General features: G+C 36.4%; 1 protein-coding gene across 2 annotated transcripts in view; it reads left to right on the forward strand.

Moving 5' to 3' along the window:
* The window catches only part of LOC754814 (cyclin-D-binding Myb-like transcription factor 1), a 32,577-nt gene that overhangs the window by 3,111 nt on the left and 6,728 nt on the right, over nt 1-22,738 (forward strand). The window contains exons 2-14 of one of the 2 annotated variants that reach the window (XM_030972577.1): nt 1,227-1,460; nt 2,197-2,306; nt 2,650-2,716; nt 2,996-3,072; nt 3,857-4,014; nt 4,968-5,000; nt 5,485-5,594; nt 6,143-6,371; nt 6,980-7,122; nt 9,756-9,908; nt 10,365-10,519; nt 11,084-11,216; nt 17,853-18,022. In XM_030972577.1, coding sequence (XP_030828437.1) covers nt 1,229-1,460; nt 2,197-2,306; nt 2,650-2,716; nt 2,996-3,072; nt 3,857-4,014; nt 4,968-5,000; nt 5,485-5,594; nt 6,143-6,371; nt 6,980-7,122; nt 9,756-9,908; nt 10,365-10,519; nt 11,084-11,216; nt 17,853-18,022 — 1,770 coding nt within the window. In that variant the 5' untranslated portion in view covers nt 1,227-1,228. Of the gene's footprint in view, nt 1-1,226; nt 1,461-2,196; nt 2,307-2,649; nt 2,717-2,995; nt 3,073-3,856; nt 4,015-4,967; nt 5,001-5,484; nt 5,595-6,142; nt 6,372-6,979; nt 7,123-9,755; nt 9,909-10,364; nt 10,520-11,083; nt 11,223-17,852; nt 18,023-22,738 lie in introns of both variants that reach the window. The other variant, XM_030972576.1, reaches the window with a different exon arrangement.

A 22,738-nucleotide genomic window follows, 5' to 3' on the forward strand; every position in this document is an offset into this window, starting at 1 on the left:
AATGAGTTACTATAGGTACAATCATTATCGAAAGGGCCTGCTGCAATATATCTAAACGTGTTTAAATTGAACACGAGGCAAATACCGCCCTCTACGGTAAAAAGCAGTATAACAAGGATTCGAGTATTTGCAGCAGGCCCCTTGCGATAAAAATGTACCCAGTTACTCCTCGATTATCACAATTTCTGTGGCATGTCTTGGGCGATTATTGAATTCATTGTCCAAGTTATGTATCTGATTATGGTAATTTTGAGCAGTATATCTTTCCAATTGTGCTCTCGTAGTTTTTAATGATTTTTTTCTCGTTACGATCACGTCTTTGTTTGGGTTCGTTCTGGCACGCATTACAGATAACGAGGAGCACTGCGCATTTTTCCGAGACTAGTCTGAACTTGCCTTGCAACAGCTATTCGTATCGAAACTTCTTGTGATTACCAAGTAATTTTCAGCTTTTAAAAAAAAGCATGCGATGTTTAAAATAAGAGATAAATATTTATTTTTGTCTTTAAAATATTATATGATCGGTATATTGTACAGAAGAATTTTTTAGAAAGCCGTTTTATTATTCTAACATTCATATTTTTTGACCAGATTTATTCAACCTGCATAAATCAAAATGGCGGCTCGATTGTAGTCTTTATATTTTTGCTCGAGTTTTTTTACTTTTAGAGGCACGATAATGGCACTAAACATCGCCAATCATGGATGAATATAATGTCAAATGGAAGAATATACCAATCTGTGCCGAGGTATGCATGTGTTGATTTATTTGACTGATAAAAATGTCACTTTTAAGGGACATACTGATGATATGCACTTTTTATAGAGGCAAGTGACAAATCCTGCGAGCTGATTTCGGGACACCGGGTCCCGACCGGTGCAAGGCCGTCGGGACCCGGTTTATGAAAATCCCGACATGACTCAGGCCTAATTACAATCACCAAACCGTACTAGGCATTTTGTTGGCATGCACCATCACATATTATATGTCATGGAGATCGAGCTGCCATAACAAAGATTGCTATATATTTTGATAAATTGACATTTTAATAATTTTTTATATTCATACAGTTATGTAAGTTGTCCAGAGTGACATTACTGATGCAGTTAACAAAAAAATTAATACTAACAAAAAAACATGTTTACAGCAAAAAATGAAATAGCAATTAACAAACCAAAAAAGTGAAAAACAGATGACACCTAATGATTATGAAACATATCTGCAGGTATGGATATAATGGAGGACGACCTTGAGCTGCATGTAGAAGATGGGGATGAGATGGACGGTGGTGTTGGTCTTTTGCCTTCATCGTCCAGCAGTCAGATGGAGATGGATCAGATATCAGATCAGATATCAGATGTCAGACATGTTGGAGGAGTACACTCTGGGACAGATGATGGCAGTATGAATCAACCTTGTATTGTGGTGATGCCAGTTGAAAGTGTAGAAGCTGACCATGGTAAGACTTAATGTTTTTTTCATTGTTATGAAGAAGTTATCTAGGAAAAGAGCACAGTAGATTCCTTGAACTAATTTTTGTTTCTTTTCCATATTGATGTATTTGTAATTTTTCGTTATATTTTTGAACATTTCAACTTTGTAATCTTTGTTTGTATCAGTCTCTCGACTGTTTTAACAAGGAATATTGATTAAAATAACAAAATGAATGAATGAAATAGTGAAAACAATTTCCAAGGCAGACACCTGGTATAAGGAGAGGCATTGCTTGGCACATGTGCACAGTTAATTTTCTTTATAAAATATATAGCTTTCTATGCAACTACTAACGATGCTCCCCCATTATTTTTCTATTTATTTTACCTTGAATTTAAAAAAAAAAAATATTGATTTACTTTTTCTATTTATTTTACCTTGAATTTTTTTTTTTAATATTGATTTACTTTAGGAAGCTTGATTTATACAAAATTTGCGAATGGCAATACATTTTTTTGTTTATAGCAGATTCACATTCACACAATGCAGACACTTTATCATTAAATATACATTTCAAGGGAGCTAATATCCATTTATCCATACATTCATAATCTTAACAAGGAGATGTAAATGTAGAAATCGCTCGTGTTTCACAGTTCACTAGAGTTTTGAGATCACCTTGGGCAAAAGTTGTAAATGTGCCCCTCAAAACACTGTCGGTATTTATGTACTGTTTGATATTCTTTCTATTCTATTTGTAGGTCATTGTTTAGCCAAGGGTTTTCATCTCAGCGCCCCTACTGATATTCCAGTATCAGGAAGCTCCCATGTGATGGGGATAACTTGTGTGCAACGAACTAAAGAGTCAGAGGTGAGCTTTCACAAAGGGTTAATTAATATTTTTTTAAATCATCCCTATGTGTAGACAGTAATATCTAGCCTAAGCTGTCAGATGAAATTAAAATTATCTCCCTCCACAGTAATAGAATACCTAGAACAGAGTTATTTAATACAAAAACATAACAATTTGGTTATATAATTATGGAATATTCTTCTTAAGCACACTAAAGAGGAATAGGTCTGTATTTGTGTTAAAAAATAACTGTCAAATGACATACAGTGTACATTTAATATGTAATTATGAATTGTATAATTATGTTATGAAAATATTTAAGAAATACATGATTTTGTTGTTGTATGATTTTTTCCTTCAGCCTTATGATCCTGTAACTCAGTCATGGTTCACCACCAAGTACTCCAAAGACTCTCTGTCAGAACGAGGTAAGATGAAGCTTTAATAGTCGACTTCAATTATGATATGGCACTATATTTTAAAGAGCTGCAAGAATGTCCATAAGGATAAGATTATATTAGAAATCATAGAGAGAAAAGATTTCGATAAATTATTTGGAAATGAATGTGAGAGGGAAAGAGAAAGAGAGAGAGAGAGAGGAGGTGTCTGAGATGGGGGAAAGACATTGAAAGAATGTAAAAAAAGGTAAAGTCTCGCAATGCTAGTAATTAGGATTATCTCTCACTTGTGATTGTGACATTTTTTAGGTCATAAATGGAAGCAAGGAATGTGGTCAAGCGATGAAGTTGAACTCCTTGAAAGGAACATTGAGGAATATGTCAGAGTAAGTCACCATTGTTTTATCTTAATGTAATAAGAATATATATCTGTAGATAACATGTCACTTTTTCTTATTTAGATTACCTCTAAAAGTTTGTGTCGTTAAAAATGCCATAAAATTGTTTAATGTCCCATTATATTTAAATAAATACACGGCTGAGATATTCATGTTAGCCATTTGATGAAGTGCATAAAATGCAAGGATTCTGAATCACAGAAGGCAGTACCTAAACCTTTGCATTTTGAGGGTGGCAAAGCTGAAGAAATTTTGGAGCATTATGTTTCGAGTAAAACAGCTGTTTTTCTTCCTGTAGCAGAAGATGGTGCTATTAAGTATATTACCATGGAATATACATTATTTCTTAACCAATTCAACAATGAAGCAAGCATTTTAAGATAAAATGCCAACACTTGAAAGTTTGTCCCTGACAATTATTTAAAAACCAGGTGGCACAGAACACTTTAATCATGCATTTGGGGCAGTAATTTTTTTATTTTATTCATACTCCTGTAGGGATTTTTTATGGCCAGGTGGTAGAGTTGCTGCCCAGCAAACAGTAGATGGCAGGTTCAAATGCTGCAGGATCAAAGATTTTTTCTGACTTGTTTTCAATTAAAAGATCGAGCACACGATCTTTATCTACGACACGTGCAAGTCAAACATTTATTTACAACTAACGGGATTCAAAATTGTCATTAAACAAAACATTTCTACATGACTTCAGTAATTTGAAACCAACTCTGTAAAGCTACGTTTCATACGTGTTGGTTATTAATTATCTCCACAGGACCATAAACTAGGTGATGCCAGTGAGGTAATCTTCAATAATAGCAAGGACAACAGGAAGAACTTCTATCGGAACGTATCCCAAGGGTTGCAGAGACCCCTTTTTGCCGTTTACCGGCGTGTCATCCGGATGTACGATCAGAAGAATCATGTGGGAAGGTACACGTTTTTAAATCTTCAGAGTTTGTTTCTAAACTTCTCATTCCCTGCTGTTTAGCAGAAAGATGCTGGGATGAGATGAAAATGCAAGTGACATTAATTCTATTATGAGTGCCTTTTCTGGGGGTCTCCCGTAAAAATGGGAATGCTGATGTGTTCCTGTGAAGACAGCTCCTACCCATTAGATATTTCACTATTTACCTATAAACTTAAGCTCCTTTATGAGAAAAGAGGGTCATGTCATGTCATAAGAAAAGAGGGTCATGAACCTTGTAAGTTATCTGTGATTGACAGGTTGTATATTACACAGGAAGTTCTTGGCTGAAATCTACATGAGCAGATGTTAAACAATAGCATGCTTGGTGATATGTACACTTGTGGAATGAAGATACCTACAAGAAATTATAAACGAGTTATTTCTTGGTCTGAATTTGTAAACAAGAAGGAATGTGTAATCTACCATCAACCTGTTAATCATAGATGTGGGTCAATAACCCTTTAGCAACTAAACTGCCCAAAACCGCCTGTTCATTTTCGTCTGTTTTCAATGCGCTGTAGTATCCTTCTGTGAGGTTTACCATGATAATGTTATACATGCCTAATCTTAACGATGTCTACAGTAGAATTCTGCATAGAAAAATAGCCCATGTTTCATAATGTTCAGAACAATGTCAAAATGAGAGCAATATTGCAACATCTTCCAACTAGTAATAGGCCATTTTTACAAAACCTCTAGTTGCTAATGGGTTAAACAGCAGTTGATAGTGTTAATAGATGTTCAACATGTACATTAGCTTGAAATAAGTAATGTTTGAAATATTCCTTTATTATTAAAGTTCAAATAAATTAAATATATAAAGTATAAATGTACCTCTACATGTATGCCTATGGGGCAGAGTCATAATGATGATACAGCAGCATTCATTTATTTCATTTTTTCCCTTTTTTCACAGGTATACTCCAGAAGATATCATGAAGCTAAAAGAGTAAGTAGTGGAAGCTTGTGCATACATTTATACAAGTCTCAAATTTATAATTACTACAGAATGTTTTCAAAACACATCTGTTTTAATGTCTATTTTATTCAATGAAAATGTATGAAAATATGTGACTTTCTTGCAGAGCTAGATGAATTTTGGCACCCGTTGCCTATGTTTACGAGATTTTGAAAGTAGCTTGGTCTTCATAAGAGTATTTTGGTGTTTGATACTTTGATTTTACTTCTGCATTTTTCATCATGATAAAAAGTCATATACAAACTAGGTACATATATATTATTAACAAAAGACATATACGGTACATATAATCATATCATAACATACAATGTAAGTCAATTGAATAATAATGATACCTTTCAGCAACCAAAAATCAATTAGATAATTATACCTTTAAAAAAAATAGTTGACAAATCATGGCAAAATTGAAAAAGATGCAGATTTTATCTTTGTTTCTCCACCATTCTCCTCATAGGCTAAGAGCTAAGCATGGCAATGACTGGTCCTTCATTGGAGCTGAGATGGGTCGCAGTGCTTCATCAGTCAAAGATAAATTCAGACTTCTCAAAGATTCTTGCAACAGAGGTAATACACTGCTAAAAGTTGCTTGTATTACATAATAGATCAATATTTCTCTGCCCAATTTATTATGAAGTCTAGTTGTACTTAGTTAAAAGCTTCCTTAAAATTGCATCATGTGCTTTTTTATCTTTTTTTAATACTTTTGTACATGATATTCTCTCGATTATTCTTTACTAGGTACCTTGTAAGAAACAATTTCAATTGTTACCATTTCAAAAGGATATTATGATGCATAACAATATTTTATTTTCTTCAGTTATACATGTATTAAAGCTTATCAACACTAGTGTGACTAGGAGGGATTAGACCACACAGCGAGGTCACTGACAGGTGGCTATCTCATCAACTCAGCTCTCAAATAACATAAGAAATAGAGGATCATGGGGGACCAACAGGCACCGATTGGGGAAGTTTTCTATATAGAGGGAGCAAGTAGCTACAAGTAGGACAGTGGGGCTTTAAAACTGGTTTGATAAAGATAGGTCATTGAATCGAATACACTAGATGCAACATTGCTTTTTGAAAATGATATGTCCCATTTTTTATCATAGGTAAGTGGACAGCTGATGAAGAGAGACTCTTGACCGATGCAGTCTTCTCCCTGTCCGGAGCCCAGCCCGGTGAGAGTGTGACCACAGGTATCTCATGGTCTCAGGTAGCGGATAAGGTCGCTACGAGGACAGAGAAGCAATGCAGGGCCAAGTGGCTCAACTACCTCAACTGGAAACAGACGGGTGGTTCAGAATGGAGCAGGACAGATGAGCTCACTTTGATCAATAGGTAATTAACATTGTGGTCATTTTTTTTATTTTATTGAAAGCTACACTTTCTTCACTAGGTGAAAATTGCCTAACATGAAGGCAGTTATGTTTCCGACCAACTTGGCAATTGAATGTCCAACTTCAATCACCTTTTCCTACAAAATGAATGAAAATTACCAGAGTTGGACAGGTAATTTCCCAAAATTTGATGGGATGCATGATTTCTCTCATGTTGGGCATTTTTTTTTAAACTCAGTATTTTAAGATGGAAGTATGAAATGAGATGAAAACATGATCATTGATTTTTTTGATGAAATATATTGTCTAAGTTATTCAACATAAAACTAAAGGTAATGTTGTTTAGATACTATTAATAAAAGGGCATTGTAAATCTTGCTAAATGTTATAAGTAACTTGTAAATGCATCACTTTTTAACACATCGTCAGGACACACATGATCACCCAAGTGGCTTATTTCTATCAATAAAATATGACAAAATGAATAAGAAATTGCATATGCAGCACTTACTGATGAACAAGCATTATCACAAAAATACTGGCACCAAATTATAAACTTGTTTGCAGTTCTTCATGTGTAATTTGATTTGTATTTTTTTTTCTATCTAGGATTGCTGACACAGAAGTGGAACTAGAGAGTGACATAGATTGGGAGGATATTGCTAAGAACTGGAAGAGTGTGAGATCACCCCAGTGGCTGAGATCCAAATGGTGGAGTCTCAAGAGGCAAGTCAGTGGATCAGATATGAAAAGTAAGCATACAAGCTGGTCATTTAAATGTCTGTTCCAGATGTCTACATTCATCAATTTATTTGTACATTATATTACAGGTTCAACTCTTTTTTTTCTCACAGGAGGTCCATATAGAAGTGTTTGCAGGGCCCCCGTAATAAAATTCTGAAATTTGGGGGGCCTGGAGACTGGAGTTAGAATAAGGGGGTCCATTTTCACCAGACGCCAGTTAATGTCTAGCACCATTATATTTCAAAGTATCATTAAACCATTTTCAGAGGATATCCATTTGTTGAAAAGGTAGAAGGAAAACCCCTAATGTTCCTCAACGAAAGCTGTAGACATGTATTTAGACTTCACATTGTTTGAAACAATCACTCATTTCCTCCACCTTTTTTATTATTTATAAAGTTTAATGAAGCCTTTGAAAAATAATGTTGATTGAAGGTGTCATGGTCTAGAGGATATGTCACTGGACTGTGGATCACTAGTTCACGGTTTGAGTCTCACCGCAGCACTAATGTCCTTTGGCAAGGCATTAAATTGTTTTTAATGATTGGCTGAATAAATTGAAATTGAATTGAAAATCTACATTTACCACTCTCCATCCAGGTGTTAAATGGGTACTCAGTAGGATGCGGACACTAATATGACTGGATTGGCATGTATGGGCTTGTAAAATGGTGCCTGTCCGAAATACTCCTATCCCCTCTATTATTTGCGGTTTAGCAAATAAATCTGATGACAGGGGTAATAATAATTACAATGTAAAGCACTTTTCAATTCAATTTAATTTTCATTTATTTAATTCTAGATTAAAAATTACATTGATACAAAAGATACAAAATAATTCATAAACAAATTATAGAAAATGAAATGGGGAACAACATGAATAAAGCCCTTAGGCCTTGTACAAGCGTAGTTCCCAAAGCATTCATAGCATAATGTAAAGCAAAGATAAACAAAAATAAAAAAATAAAAAAAAAAAAAACATTAATAAAAAAGGAACTAAAAACATATAACACAAATATAAACAAAAGATAAATAACTATACATATATGAGATAAAGAAACTGCTTTGCATTTGCATTCAGCAACATCTTTGGGGATGGAGTTCCAAATAACAGGGAAATTATGTCGTACTGATTTCATTACCTTATTTGTGTCATGGTCTAGTTAGAAGGATTATGCTTTAAACAAATTATTGTTATGTATTATCATTTATTCCACCATTCATAAAAAAACCAGCACAAATACAATACAGCATGGTAAGAGGCAAGTACATAATAAGAATGAAAAAATACATGCAAAGAGATACGGGAGCAGCTAGTGGGTCAGAGTTGCCCGGAGGCATGTGCCCCCACACATGCTACTCCCAGTACATAATTAAAAATTCTATACATACAATATTGCTCATGATAAAAGGAAAAAATATATGAAAAAAAAATACTTTAAAAAAAAGAAAAGATGAATTAAGATTGAATTTCGGAGAGTTGATTTAAAAGTTGATATAAAAGTTGATTAAAAAAAAACGTTATAATGTACAAAAGATTTATATCTCCTCAACCCTAAACATTCAGCAGGAGTACACTCCTAGAACCATTAGATTACATGAGTTGCATGAAATGAACATAGCCATTTAAGAATATGAATATAATAATATTAATTGATATTTAAGGGACAGCGTCTTTAACAGCAGCATGAAATAAGTCAAGAAATAGTTCGTAACTTTCTCCAGTGTTTGACGGATCTAATAGTGAGTTCCGGGGTATAAGATGTAAAATACTTTGAAGGTGACCATATTCTGCCTGTTTGAAATGAAGAAATGACTGTAGGACTGAAGACGTGGGGGCAGGCTTCGATGAACGAAAACAACGTGAACAGGGAGATACCATCGGAACAAAGCAATACTCTCTCATAGTGTCCAAACAACGTTTACGATGAAATGAGGTACTGTTGGTAGACATGTCAACATTGAAGTTTCCCATCAACAAACATCCACCAAACAAACATGTCCAGATGAACAGCATTAATTTCTTACTGTAAGTCATTCCAGAATGAAACAAAGCTGCTAGGTGGATGTTACAGAGCGCCGAAAGCCATGTGTCTGATCCAAAGCTGATAGATGCCCACCAGAGCCCAATCCTACGACTGCCATTAGTCCCATTGATATCAGGGTCGATTGAAATAGGATTCAATCCCTGAAGAGCTGCGATCAAAACACCACCACCTCCCGACGGCTGCCAGGGCCATCATGGCGTCAAACCACATAATCATCAGTAGAGTTGACAACACTACTGCCCAGCCATGTCTCAGCGATACAGACAACATTCAGATTCAGATTCAGATTAATTTTATTTGTCCATTTGGAATTCAGTTGTTGGCATTACATAAAGCACATGAACAATATACAATAGAAAATAATATACACAAATAGATAATACACAGTAGCAAATGTACAATGACATATTCATATGGCAACACAGATATAAATCGTTATCATTCTTGGAAGTATAAAAAACACCTCCATTTCTGGAATTTTGCTTATCAGGCTTTTCGCATTAATAAGGCAACAGGACATACCTTGAGAACATCCAATGTGACTATTATTATTATTATAGTTATTATTATTTCTCTTCATGTCATTTTTTCAGCATTACTAGAACACCTTAGAATGCTTCATGATAGACGCAGACTCCAAGAAGAGAGACGGATAGTGCCTACAACTTCTCTAGACCCTCAGCATAACCAAACCAAGAATGGAACTCTCACTTTACAAGTACCAATTCAACTCGGCTCCTCTTCAGGTAACTATATCCTATTTATTTTCTATACACAATTGCCAAAACTGTTGGGGCAATTAGCTTACATTATCCCCTACAACATCTTAAAATTAAACTAATACAATAAAAAATTAAGATGATTTGTTACCTTTAATTTGTGGTTTATTACTATAGCTCGATCATCTCCTGGAATTAACATATTCCAAATCCTATAATTTGCATATTCATAAAACAAAATATTCAAGAAATTGTGTATTATAATTACATAATATTCACATCCAGTCATCAGACACACATACAATATCTAAGGTAAATGAAAGGGGACAATTTAACTTCTATACACTAAAAGGAAAACATAAATACTCCACAAAAATGTCTCCCCAATAACTCATTGAAAGGTGGTAAATAGTACTTGCAGTCTGATTACAAAGAAATATGATTGAAATGAAATGGTGTTGGTTTTCATTTTTCTTTGATCAGGTGTCAACATGGATGATGGCTCAGGACTTCAATCGTTGATAATTCCTCAGTCGGCCCTGGCTCATCTACCAGCTACAAGCTCCCTGTTCATGAGTGAGGGAATGACCACTGTACACTCTGATAATCATATCATTATTCAAGTCACTAGCTTACAGGTAAGATGTCCCCACCGGTTCTACAATCCATTGCCCCAACAATGATTGCTCTGCAGCCAATATCCTACACTAATCAAATTCCTAATTTCAACATCATTCCTAACCCTAACCTTACACTAACATACAACTTAATCATAATTTTAACCCTAATCCTATATATCTTTGACAAAATAAAGCCTGGAGCAAAATTCTGACACTCACCAATTTCCTAATGTTAACCTGATTACCCTAACCCTATATCTAAACCTAACATAGAACCCAATTGCAACCCTTACCTTAACCTTCTTTGTTGACCAAATAAAGCCAGGAGTACATGACGTATATGTTAGATCGATCACTATCACATCTTATTACTATTCTGAGATGAGTTCAAGATACTGTACAGATTATTATGTAGGCAATCATAACTGTGTTAAATAGACTGTGTTTGAATATAGGTTGGTTTCAGTTACTGACTGGTATAATGATAATGTAACAATACATAATTGTGTTGATACTTTTCAGCAAAGTACTGCAACAATATGTGATACTACCTCTATTTTTACTCTTTTTTTTCTTCTTCAGGGGAGTGAAGGAGAGATTGTAGGAACAGACGGAAATACAAGGCAGATAATCATCACAGCACGACAGCCTAGACAAACAGTGCCCTCACTAGGTCAGGATGAGACAGACATGTGTGCCGAGATACACCAATCAGGTACAGGTAAGCTTGGTGCATTATTTAATTGTTATAAGTTTTGGTTAAGATAGAGAGGAAGTGTTGATGTACATCATTTGCTCATGCAACATTTACTACGAGCCAGTTATATGCTATACTAACTGAATTCTCTGTGCATTTCAACCGTGGACCTAACACTTTAACTAACCCTAATCCTAATTCTAACCTAAAAACCCAATTGCAACCCTCACCCTAAACTGTTGATGATATGCAGTCCAGATCAAAGGTTGCCAGAGCAAAGGTTGCCAGAGCAGATCTCAGATCACTAACAGAAGGGAGATACTCTCTTGCAGATTATGTTTGGAGTTACATTGCCCCCTCTAGTGTTGAGCATTGCAAGCATGGTTCTGTACATCAAGATGTGTGTGTGTGTGTGTGTGTGTGTGTGTATGTGCATGTGCTAAGAGCAGATTATTGTTTTGAAAGACAGGAAGCATTACTGATCCTCTCTTTCAGTATTAAAGCTGCACTCTGGTTCGAGTGTTATCAACAGAATTGCAGCTTGTACAACTGGTTTATGAACTTGCTCTATTGTTTCTAACAGTTTTGTGAAATTTGTTTACTTTTTGGTAGTTTATACCTTTAATTATAAAAGAGGAGCTCACAAAATACACGAAGTAGCAATATCATTTACAGAAACTCATATCTTTTAAATACATTAAATGGACTGAAGTCTTCCAAATTAAAAGAAAAGGTGCTGAACATTGAAACAACTTCTTACAATTTTGTATCTATAGAAGGATGATATTCTTGATTAAAACTAAGCCTTACAGCAAAAATACATCAGTCATTTCTGCAAGATTTGTAAACTCATCAAAAATCACATGGCCATCTAATTTAGGACCTGGAGATGGTATGTCACTGTCATACTGATGCAAAGAATAGTTTTTGTAATATTATATATGAGATAATGATCTTGCCAGCTGCCTGAGATTTAAATCGTGACACAACCAAACACGGTGACTGCTTTGTTTGAGAAGAATTCCTGGAGGAGCAGACTGATTATTATTAGTCTACTTCCATAATGATGCAGAGAATGGAAGAGAATGAGTGTGCAGTCCTACTTGTATTTCCTCCTATTGCTTCAGATTGAGCTACTTAAATGCAAAGTGATGGATGAAACTCGTGAGTCAAGAACTACTGTGTCGATGTGGGAAATGGAGATTACTCTCGTCATAAACAAAACATCCTTTATTTTTACGCTGTTTGAATATGAATTTAAAGCACAATGTTAGTTTTTTTGCCCCAATCCTATTCATCAGAATTCTATGATTTTGATTGATAAATATAAAGATACAAGTGATTCATATAGTAGAGAGAGAGAGAGAGAGAGAGAGAGAGAGAGAGAGAGGAGAGAGAGGAGAGAAGAGAGTTTCAAGAGAGAGGGAGATAAAGAGGGGGAGTGGGTGAGAGAGCCATATAGGCAGTTCTAGTAAAATACACATCGAGATGCACTGTGCATTATTGATGATAATAAATGTTTCATTTGCAGTGATGAATCATTGGCACCTCACATCCTGTGACTCTCACATTCAACATTGATTCCTTACATATCTGTCACCAAGACATTTAAAACACAGCAATTAAAGTTTTCAGGGTATTACACTTCGACACCAGCAACAATTTAATTTGTTGGAACCTACAATTGCCAAGATAATGGCGAAGTGTGTGTCAAAGTGACTTATATCTTGAATATTATGGTGTTTTCTAAAGAGCTTTAATGTCATTACCCATTATCTTCCAGAACCATTGCGTGTGAATCAACATGTGTTCAATTATGTCGCTCATGCTCTGCACGGACGGCATAAAACATTTCTTGGACTTGTTTAATGTCATGTTCAATGTTTCATTTTTGTTTCATTTCGGTATGCCTTGCATTGAACTTAAAGGTAGATGTTTAAAAGACATAAGGGGAGGAGGTAATGTTACCTGTGTGCTATGAATTGTACATGGTTGCAATTTCATTGACAGATGTCAATATTTAAATACCTCACACCATATACATGAAAGCAAATGTCAAACTTTTCCGGAAAGTTACATAAAACACTGTGAAAATGAAATATTAAATAATAAATAAAGAAACAATTTGCATGCACAATTATGATAAAGAATTGAATAGAAATAAAACTTTGTTGACATACTAGAAGATCAAATTATGCCAAGGTCTTGTCCATCTATACTTGTTCTTGTGCTCAACTTGACAGGAAATCATGACTTTTCTTCATCTTCAGGATTATTAGAGATCTTGCACAATGTATTTTAACCCTCATGTGGGAGTTTGCTACTATCTTTAAAATCTGGTTGCAACTAGAAAATGTTTATATGTACCAGGTGCTAAATTTAATTGAATGATGAGCTGTTGTATCGTACCATACATTTCTTTCAAATTCAATCAAATGTTTGTACTTCATGCATATATGAATCATTACCTGAAATTAGATTAGGATATCATGTGACAGGCTTACATTCTTTGTCTTGTATTGTTGTCGGCAGAACTTGAAATATGAACATGAGTAGCGTGACAGTGCTTATAGATTCAAAAGTGTAAACATGCTCTTGTCATGTGTGAATGTGTGAATGTACATTGTAGATTTGAGAATATTAATGGAGAGATGTTGATTGACATGTACATGGTGGATGTTCTGGCTATGGTGCCCTTCTAATGTACAGCTTGAAAAAAAAACTCAGTAAAGAAAAAGTATTGTGTGTACTTCAGTCTCTTATTATGAACCATTCTACTAAATTTTGTCTGTAGTTTCATATAAAAAAAGATCTGACTGAGTAACTTTTTAGTCCATTACCTCTAAGAATACCAACAAGTTGTATGTATGATCTAACTTTTGATGGCTCTATTTCATGAAAGATACATGGTTATATGGGTGAGGGTGTGGTAAATATTCATGTATAGTTGGGTTCAAGGGTGGATTCAGGAATTTGGTTAGTGTTAAAAATTGACTTGAGAGCAATTGTTTCACTGGGAAATGGAATGTTCAATCCTTTAATTTCCAGAGAGCCATTGCACCTTTCTTTAGCTTGGAAATCATCACTTTTCACCTTCTAGTGGGGGAAACACTGAGGAGGAAAGTTCATTTAACATTCACACAATAATTAAAATATCCTCTCCTTGAATATATCATTCATGTTCATCAGTAGCATGCTGTGAGTTTGTCAAATCGTGAATATTTTTAGGAGATCTACCCGGTCTTATCTCGTCAGGACTACTTCCTATTGACCTCTGTGTGTCAGGGTATCATGGTAGCATGTCAGGTGGATAGCGTGCTGTCTGCACAAAAAGGAAAAAAGAATGTTCATATTACGGTCGCTTTCAGTTAGTTTCTTTTAATACCAGTGATGCGTGTGGATATTCCTGTACATCACCAATGCTATTTTAGGCTTCATGGCCACTTACAAAAATACATGTCATGTACATGGCAGATTGTAGAATTAGCTTCACTTCATGTGTGGATGAAGAAAGAAGTGCAGTTAATCGTCAAAGGAAACTATTAATTGACCTGACTGATCGGGATTTTAAAGTTAGAATGTCAATTGTAAAATGAAACGAAATGCGCTTTATAAGTATATCTTGAGTGCTTACAAGCATACACTTGTTTTCCTAACAGTTCATTGAGATCATGCGGTTGTTTGTTCATTTCATTCATTTTGAAATACACGTATCGCTGATAAAGTTATATATATAGGCGTGAAGAAAATGGTCTAAGAACGTGAGACGTAGCTGTACTTTATATATATATATATATAGCAGGACCCACGGAAATCCGCGGGATTCTAGAGGGGGCGGGGGGTGTAAATATATAGAGAATGTCTAAATTAAAACCACCAAGAACGTTATTTGCCATTCAGGCCATTAAAAAATATACATGTTTAGCGTCCTCGCCCGCTTCCTTTTTGGGGGCCGCCTCCTATTTTTTTTTTTTTTTTTTTTAAAGAAAAAAAACATCGTCCCCGCCTGCTTCCTTTTTGGGGCCGCCTCCTATTTTTTTTTTTTTTTTTTTTTTTTTTTTTTTTTGAAAGAAAAAAAACATGAAAAGCACTGCTAAAATGTATTTCTGATTTTAAAAAAGAAAAAAAAAAAATTGTGGCCGCCATCTTGAAAAATAGCCCGAATGCCAGGGAAAATGTACGGAGCGGCCATTTTGAAAAAGAAAAAAAAAAAAAAGCGCCTCCTCCTTCCCATTTTTCAAAAAAACAGGACGCTATAAGCATGTTTTTTTTTTTAATTTGGCCTTATATTAAATTTAAAAAAACAATCCAACTGTACCGGTAGTTATTCTTTATGCCACTGGAACTGCGTAGAGTTCCATAGTGTGGCGCGCGTACCGACTACGCAGAAATTAGGCTGCGTATTAATGGGAAAATAGTCTCTGCGTAGGTTATGCGTAGGCTGGCGTACAGGTTTGCTTATGGTTGCTTACTGTGTGGAAAGCTTTTACTGCTTAGTCGATCTGGCTTAGGGTAGCGTACTGTTGCGTAAAAAGGCGGACTTTCTGCGTAAAAAGGCGTAATTTCTGCGTCAAGTTTCTACGCCGAAAGTACGCAAAAAAAAATTAAACATGTTGAATTGTTTTCGTTCACCTTGCGTACCCCTTTCCGTCCCTCAGCATATAGTAGCGTAGGCCAGCGTAGTTGGTACACAACACTACGCAACTCTACGTATTGACCCCACTCCAATTGGTGACCCGCAAGTGTCACAAATAAAGTATTAAAAATATGCTCATCTGACCCTAATTAAACGCCTAAAACCCCCGAGCTTTCGGGGGTTTATGGCCCCTTGAAACCTGTGGACCCCACGCCTATATTATATATACACTCAACTCGCTGCGATCTGATCTCCCCCCCCCCCCAAACTTTGAAGAACGTAACCCCCAAGCTTTTGGGGGTTTATGGCCCCTTGAAACCCGTGGACCCCACGCCTATATTATATATACACGCAACTCAGGACCCGTGGAAATCCTCGGGATTCTAGAGGGGGGCGCAGGCAAAAAATTAAGTTTTTCATTTCGGGGGCTCCATTTCAAATTTTTGGGAAATTTTTGGGGGCTACTTTTTCAACTTTCGGGGGCTCTTTTTTCTGGGGCTACTTTTTCATTAATTCATATAAGGATAGGCCTACACTTTGTTGAGATTTGTTTAGTAGGCTAAGGTTTCAGGCTTCCTACTTCATAATTGCCTATTTAAAAAAACAAAACATTTTTCTAGTTCAATAACTAAGTTTTCATGCATTGATTTGATGCAAGAACTGTAACATAATAGACCCTAAATTGTGATTATTTCTGACCATTAATTTCGATAATCATTTTTCAAAGTAAAATTTTCTCAAGAAAATCAGACAGTCGTTTAAAAACGTAGACATTAGTGATACTTTTACTAATTCTAAGCTCAGGTTTCGTAAATCTATTCACGAAACTATATTGAAATCGCGGCAATAATGATCAAACCAACAGATAACAATTTCAAAGTGTCAAATCTCTTCGACTCAAGCTTAGGTGAACTCACACACACTGTAGCGTAACTCTAGGAAGCTCAACGCCGCCGCCGCAGGCGTCGGACGCCTACGGTGCGCGGTCCCGGTGTTGGAGCTTCCTGCAAGCTCATCGCAACTCACACACACCACACAGAAGCACTGCACTTTGTGTTGACTGAAGGCAGCTTGCGACTAAACTGTCAGTCCAATGGTTTTCTTGTGAAAACTTTCCTTTAGAAAATGATAATCAAATTTTAGTATACATTGCCGTAATAATCACAAAATAAGCTTTTATTTCATACCTCCATTCACGAAAACTATATACAAATCGCGCAATAATGATGGAAATAGGTCTCTAAGTTTAGACGTGTACGGGAAGCTTCGTGTGTATCTCTGTGGCTTGTGCAGCTACTACAAATATCCTATAGAAAGATGCTTTACTCGGGTAAGCCCGACACTGTGCATAGTGCATTTAATACGCAACTTAATGTGAGTGGATGGTCATCGATCGTGTGTCTACGGATGTCATGTTGAATATCCATGAGGTATCTCTGTCGTCACGCATATCCTGCATTATGCATATCGCGTCTGTTTTCGCCCTGGACGTCGACACGGAGGGGGACCTCGGGCGGAGTATAGCCAATTCCACAGAGTAGACTCTCCCGCGGACGATGGCACCGGGCACGGGTACCCGGAGGGGAGGGTTCAGGAGGAGATAGCCGCACCAACTTGGGTCGGCGATCTCATTAAAAAACAATAGAATACAAAGGCTCGCGGAGACGTCGCGCCCCCCGCGGAGCCTTAGCGTATTATTATTATAGATTCTATTACATAATATTGTTAATGAGTTTTTGCAGTGTTTGAAAATTAATTGATTTTTTTCTCCATCTTATATTGAATATTGAATCTTTCTTGATCATCCCAAAGATCAACATAATTCATGATGCAAAAAGGTATCATTAACAAAATAAATTGGTTCATTCACACAATAGGGTACAAATGAATGCCAGCTCTGATTAATGTTGTCAAGTATTTGGCCCATTTTGGTTTTCTACAACAGCTAAAGAAATTATACATCCACAAAAAAATAAATACACTTGTAGTTCAAACTTGATGTCTCTCTTTCTTTCCAGAGCTTTCCACAGATGATGTATCAGCTATAGTACACCAAGGTGATGATTTACATACCAATCATGATCACATGACTATAAGCATTGGCCAATCACAAGTGAATGTTGGAGAGGAACATCAAATCAGCAATGAGGCTCAGCTGATAGGTACTGATGCAGTATTACCTCAGCAGGTGAGATATGAATGGATCATTATCGTCATCATCAATATCATCATTTTAATCATCATTATTATCTTCATCATTATCATCATCATCATCATCACCACCATAAGTATCACCATCATCATCATTATCATCATCAGCATTGTTTACTGTCTTCTTGAAAAATGTTTAAAGCCTTAGGACTTGGGTCTCAAGCCCTTCCTATACTTTACAATATTGAAACATTCTGCCTACTTCTTTCCTGCCAATCTACTACACCAAAAGAAGAAAACAAAGAGAAAAGAAGAGAAAGTCAAACATAATAGGGATGAAGTATGATTTTGAATAGATTGAAAAAGTCTCACCCATTACAATGAATTTAGTAGATTTGCTAGTTTTTAAGGCAGGTTTAGAAGGAGGGGGAAAGATTTTGACAAGGGCTATTGATATGGTGCGCCACCATTGATTTCCTCGTACTTGTGAAGTCGACTTCCCTAGGGAATCTTGGCTGGACAGGGTCGAGTCAGGATTAGAGAGCTAGACGTGATTGCCGTGGACAGTGTTGGACTGCCTATCTGGGCCCTGTCAAAAGCACTTCGATATCTGGATGCAAGAACAAGATGGAAAGCTGCATTACAAATATACTAGAAGTGACATCCAGAAGTTTTATTTCCTTCCTTCCTTCACCGCTTGAGGCTGAATTTTTTTATTCAAGACCTGATTGTTGCCTATAATGGAAAGTATAGAATAATGTTTGTCATATATAATTTTGAAGATTACATTAATTCAGTTTGAGCTAAGTGTTGGTAGGGAGGGTGGAGAGAGAGAGAGAGATTGCTGGAGAGTGGGAACAGAAGGAAAGAGGGGAGAGAGAGAGAGAGAGAGAGAGAGAGAGAGAGAGAGGAGGAAGATGGGGGGGGGGGGGGGGAGGGGGAGGGAGGGAAAGGAGAGGAGAGGGCAGACTAACTGACTTAATAGAGACTCATGAGAAAGGGACAGAGATGCAGATAGATTTTCAGAAGGAGAATAACAAGACTATGACAGATGAGAGACAAAGGTAGATTGATTGATGTAGAGGGAAGAGATGGCTGATCAACCGAAAACCTGTCAACATATCGGAGCTGATCAACAAATCTTCACAGGACTTCACAGACACAACAAATCCTAACAGCAAAGTTGGCATACAGGTGGCGGACTGAAGGATTGGATGTCATCGTTGTAGCCACACCTGTCCGGAGAGTATCATCATCACAAGGAAACAGGTCGATGACATTCTTACTACTTGAGAGGAACCCTGTTGCTAGGAGACAGAGTATTGGTCTCCATCTCCTAAAAACAATAACAACAACAGCTGATGGTAATATGTGTTCTGAGAGCAAAGGTGTTTTCTTCCAAATATATATTTTTTTAGATCTCTCACTTCAGATTGAATTGGTTTCTTACTCCAACAAATACAATTAATCATTCAACTTCTCACTTTTCAAGAACAGAATTTATTATATGCAGTAGAGAATGAGGAAGATGGTTCATGAACTTGGATGAGGTTAACAGAATTTCAACATACCGTTTGATACATGGCTGTCTAAAAATAATATGACATTTCGATACTGTAGACTAAGAAGGATTGATGAAGATTCTGCTATTGCTTCAAGAAAGAAAGTTTTCTTTGCAGGTGGTTTTCTTAGATAGGGTGATTGTCTGAGCTGCCTAATCCACGATGTCGTTCCTTTTCTTCAGGTCGCATCTTTTGGAGGGATAGGTACCGGCTGATATAATCACACTGTGAACTACTGCAATCATTGAGTCACTGTCTTATAATCACTATGGAAGTTGATTCCCTATTTCCTTAAACTGAAATACTCTCCAAAGAAATGTGTGCGTGATGTCTACGCCGTCATGTTCCTTGGGCAATTATGTGCGCTATCTTTAGTGATTAGACTAACTGTCTACACGCACAGTAAGGGGACATTGAGAAGTCAACATTTACGTGAGAAGCTTTGAGAATGGTTAATGCCCTTTAAAGGGATCGTTTAACAATGTTAAATCTGAGATACACGGCTCTACGTGTTATCAGTGTCTGTGATATGGTGAAATATAGAAGCCCTAAAAAAATTGCGCTTCAAAATGATCAAGAAGTGCCCCAAAAAAGTAAAAATCTTTGAGTGACCAGTTTTACCGTACTCGTTTTCCCCTATAGACTGTAGTGTTATGAAAACCGTCAGGTGAACGGTTTTTAAAATTTGGAATTCCAATCATAAATATCTTGATAATCAGACAGGCGATCGGCTTGTAAAATTCATGGCGTTCCTGACTGACCTAAAGGTTTATAATTATCATTGCATCATGAGCTTAATCCAGAATTTTGTTTCAGAATTTGAGACAAAGTTACCGGATCCCTTTAAGTGACATTTCTGTAGCTACCGTTGTTAGGAGGTAGGGGAAACTGAGGTGTGATATGTTATTGAAGAAAGAACTGCAGTCATGTGATGTCCTAAGTGTCTAGCTACTGTATTTTTATGTATCCACCACTATGGTGCTAGAGGCTTTATGTTTCTGGTCGTCTGTATGTTAAATAAAAGTAATAAACTTGGCACTAGCACAATATGGGGTTATAGAGGTCAGAGATAATATAATTATAGAAGCAAGTGTATGAACAGTCATGTTAACATGACAATGCTGAGGTATTTTCATCCAAACTTGGCTGAAGGGTGTATATGGTCAAATAAGGTATAAGATATTAGTGGCTATTTGTTTGTGGCTCTGGCAACCTTTGTAAGCCACATCGACTAGGTCAAGAGTAAACTGAAGTTTACTAAACACAGTTTTGGGGTCAAAAGGTTAAGATATACAACAAATTGTTTGTAACATGGACAATGTTTGTCAAAGATGTTGTATCTTGTGAAATATTGCTATGAGGATGACTTTAGAACTGTTGACAGTATTATAATTAGGCCATGGCTTACAGCATATCAAGTTCATTTTGTTGTTTAAGTAATATAAAGCAAAGTTAATAGCAATGACAAACAAAATTGTCCTTTGATTAGATGCAGTACGTGTATGTAAAGCTCTCCAATTAATATTTTACCCATACTGTCTCCTTATTTAAGAGTACTATTAAGCAATACACTAGGGCGCCACGAAAATAAGATTTTGTGATGTGGCAATAGATGAGATACAGTATATTTCTGAACACATGTATCTTGGTATTCCTTTTTGTTTGCTAGGCTAATGATTTAAAATTTAAATTATCCTTTATACATTAGGAATGAAGTTTGCTTTCTCATGGACTAATTTCAATACCCCCAGGCACGCTAGTTTGTAAAACCAAGCTTCATATGAATGTAAATGGGAATGTCTAGGTCATCACATATATAAAACTCAACATAGCATGCTCCAGGAATCAGTCGCTGGGCTCAAAACTCTGTCAGGCTTGAGTCCTGTCTGGAAGTAGGATCCTGAGGGTATGACCAGTGACAGCTTGAGGAATCCCCTCTTAAGCTCCACTCTGTCTTATCATACCATTCCACCTCCCGGTTGCGAGGATTACGGGCCTGATACATACCGACTCCTTAGCAGTGACAAATCGGTTGTGGGAAGACGTCTTCCAAGAAATTATAAATTCCTTCCTTTTCTCAGATTAACTATCACTGATCAAACTTATAAAGTGAATGCAAGGCTTCTTTTAACATAATTAGGAAATGGATTTCATGTTTAAAACATTTATATTATTTATGTTTGGAACTTTTTGATAATTCTTAGTCATCAACTTATTCAAAATGTTAAATTGCCTCTGGGCAGGCCTTGGATAAAGTGTAAATTATGCTCTTTTTTCTTCTTTTATTCATGCTAAATTATGAAGAGTAGAATTTGTTTTATAAAGGTCTTCACTGACAACCTAATTTTTTAACCTGCAAGAAGATCTGTCTCTCAAACTGGGACGCTCAATCTCTCAACACCGTTTTATTGTGGAGGAAGAGCAACGATTTCTGTTTGCTTTAACGTGACTTTGGAAATAACTTATCTCTTAGGAGATTAGTAATAATTTTAGCCTAGAAATCCTTTTGAATGTGTCTGAGCCCCCCGGGGAGTGGGCAGGGTTTCCGTCTGTCCAAAGGGGGTCTCCCTAACTCTGGTCCAAGGGTTGGTTCTTTCCTACATCTCGTCGACATCCTACAGGATATGACAAATGGTGCCTGTAGATAGTTCCTACTGTCATCGGCTTCTCTGTCCACCAACGTGTAATTAGGAGACATGATAGGATAATTTAATCAGTTTTGAGTCTTGCGAAGGCGGAGATATTTGTCTCAAGTCAGAAGGAAGGACCTTGCCCGACTATCACCCTGTAACATTAAACTCTCCACTTAATCGTAGTTGATGGCATGTCCAGTTAATCTAAATACATGAATCTTTTATGTTAAAACACTGTTTAATGCTTTAGTGACTACCTGTCCACAAAGACCACCTGTCTACAAAGGCCACATTTGTTGTTTCCCTTGAAAATGGTTTCTCATTGAATCATGTACTAAAGTAACCTGTCTGCAAAGACCACCTGTCTACAAAGGCCACTTTTTGTGTTTAACTTGGGCGGTCGCTATAGACAGGTTTGACTTTACATGAGTTTCAACTTGAATTTTCTCATCATATTTCGCATGGCTTTCATCTCTATTACAAGTTGTTGTATTCCCTCTTGAGTCCTTGTTTCTTGAAATGCATCTCTTTTTAGGGTGGGATGGAAGTTGGTAGGGT

The sequence above is a fragment of the Strongylocentrotus purpuratus genome, unplaced genomic scaffold (genome assembly GCF_000002235.5).
Source record: "Strongylocentrotus purpuratus isolate Spur 01 unplaced genomic scaffold, Spur_5.0 spur5_scaffold_6, whole genome shotgun sequence".
NCBI classification, from domain to species: domain Eukaryota; kingdom Metazoa; phylum Echinodermata; class Echinoidea; order Camarodonta; family Strongylocentrotidae; genus Strongylocentrotus; species Strongylocentrotus purpuratus.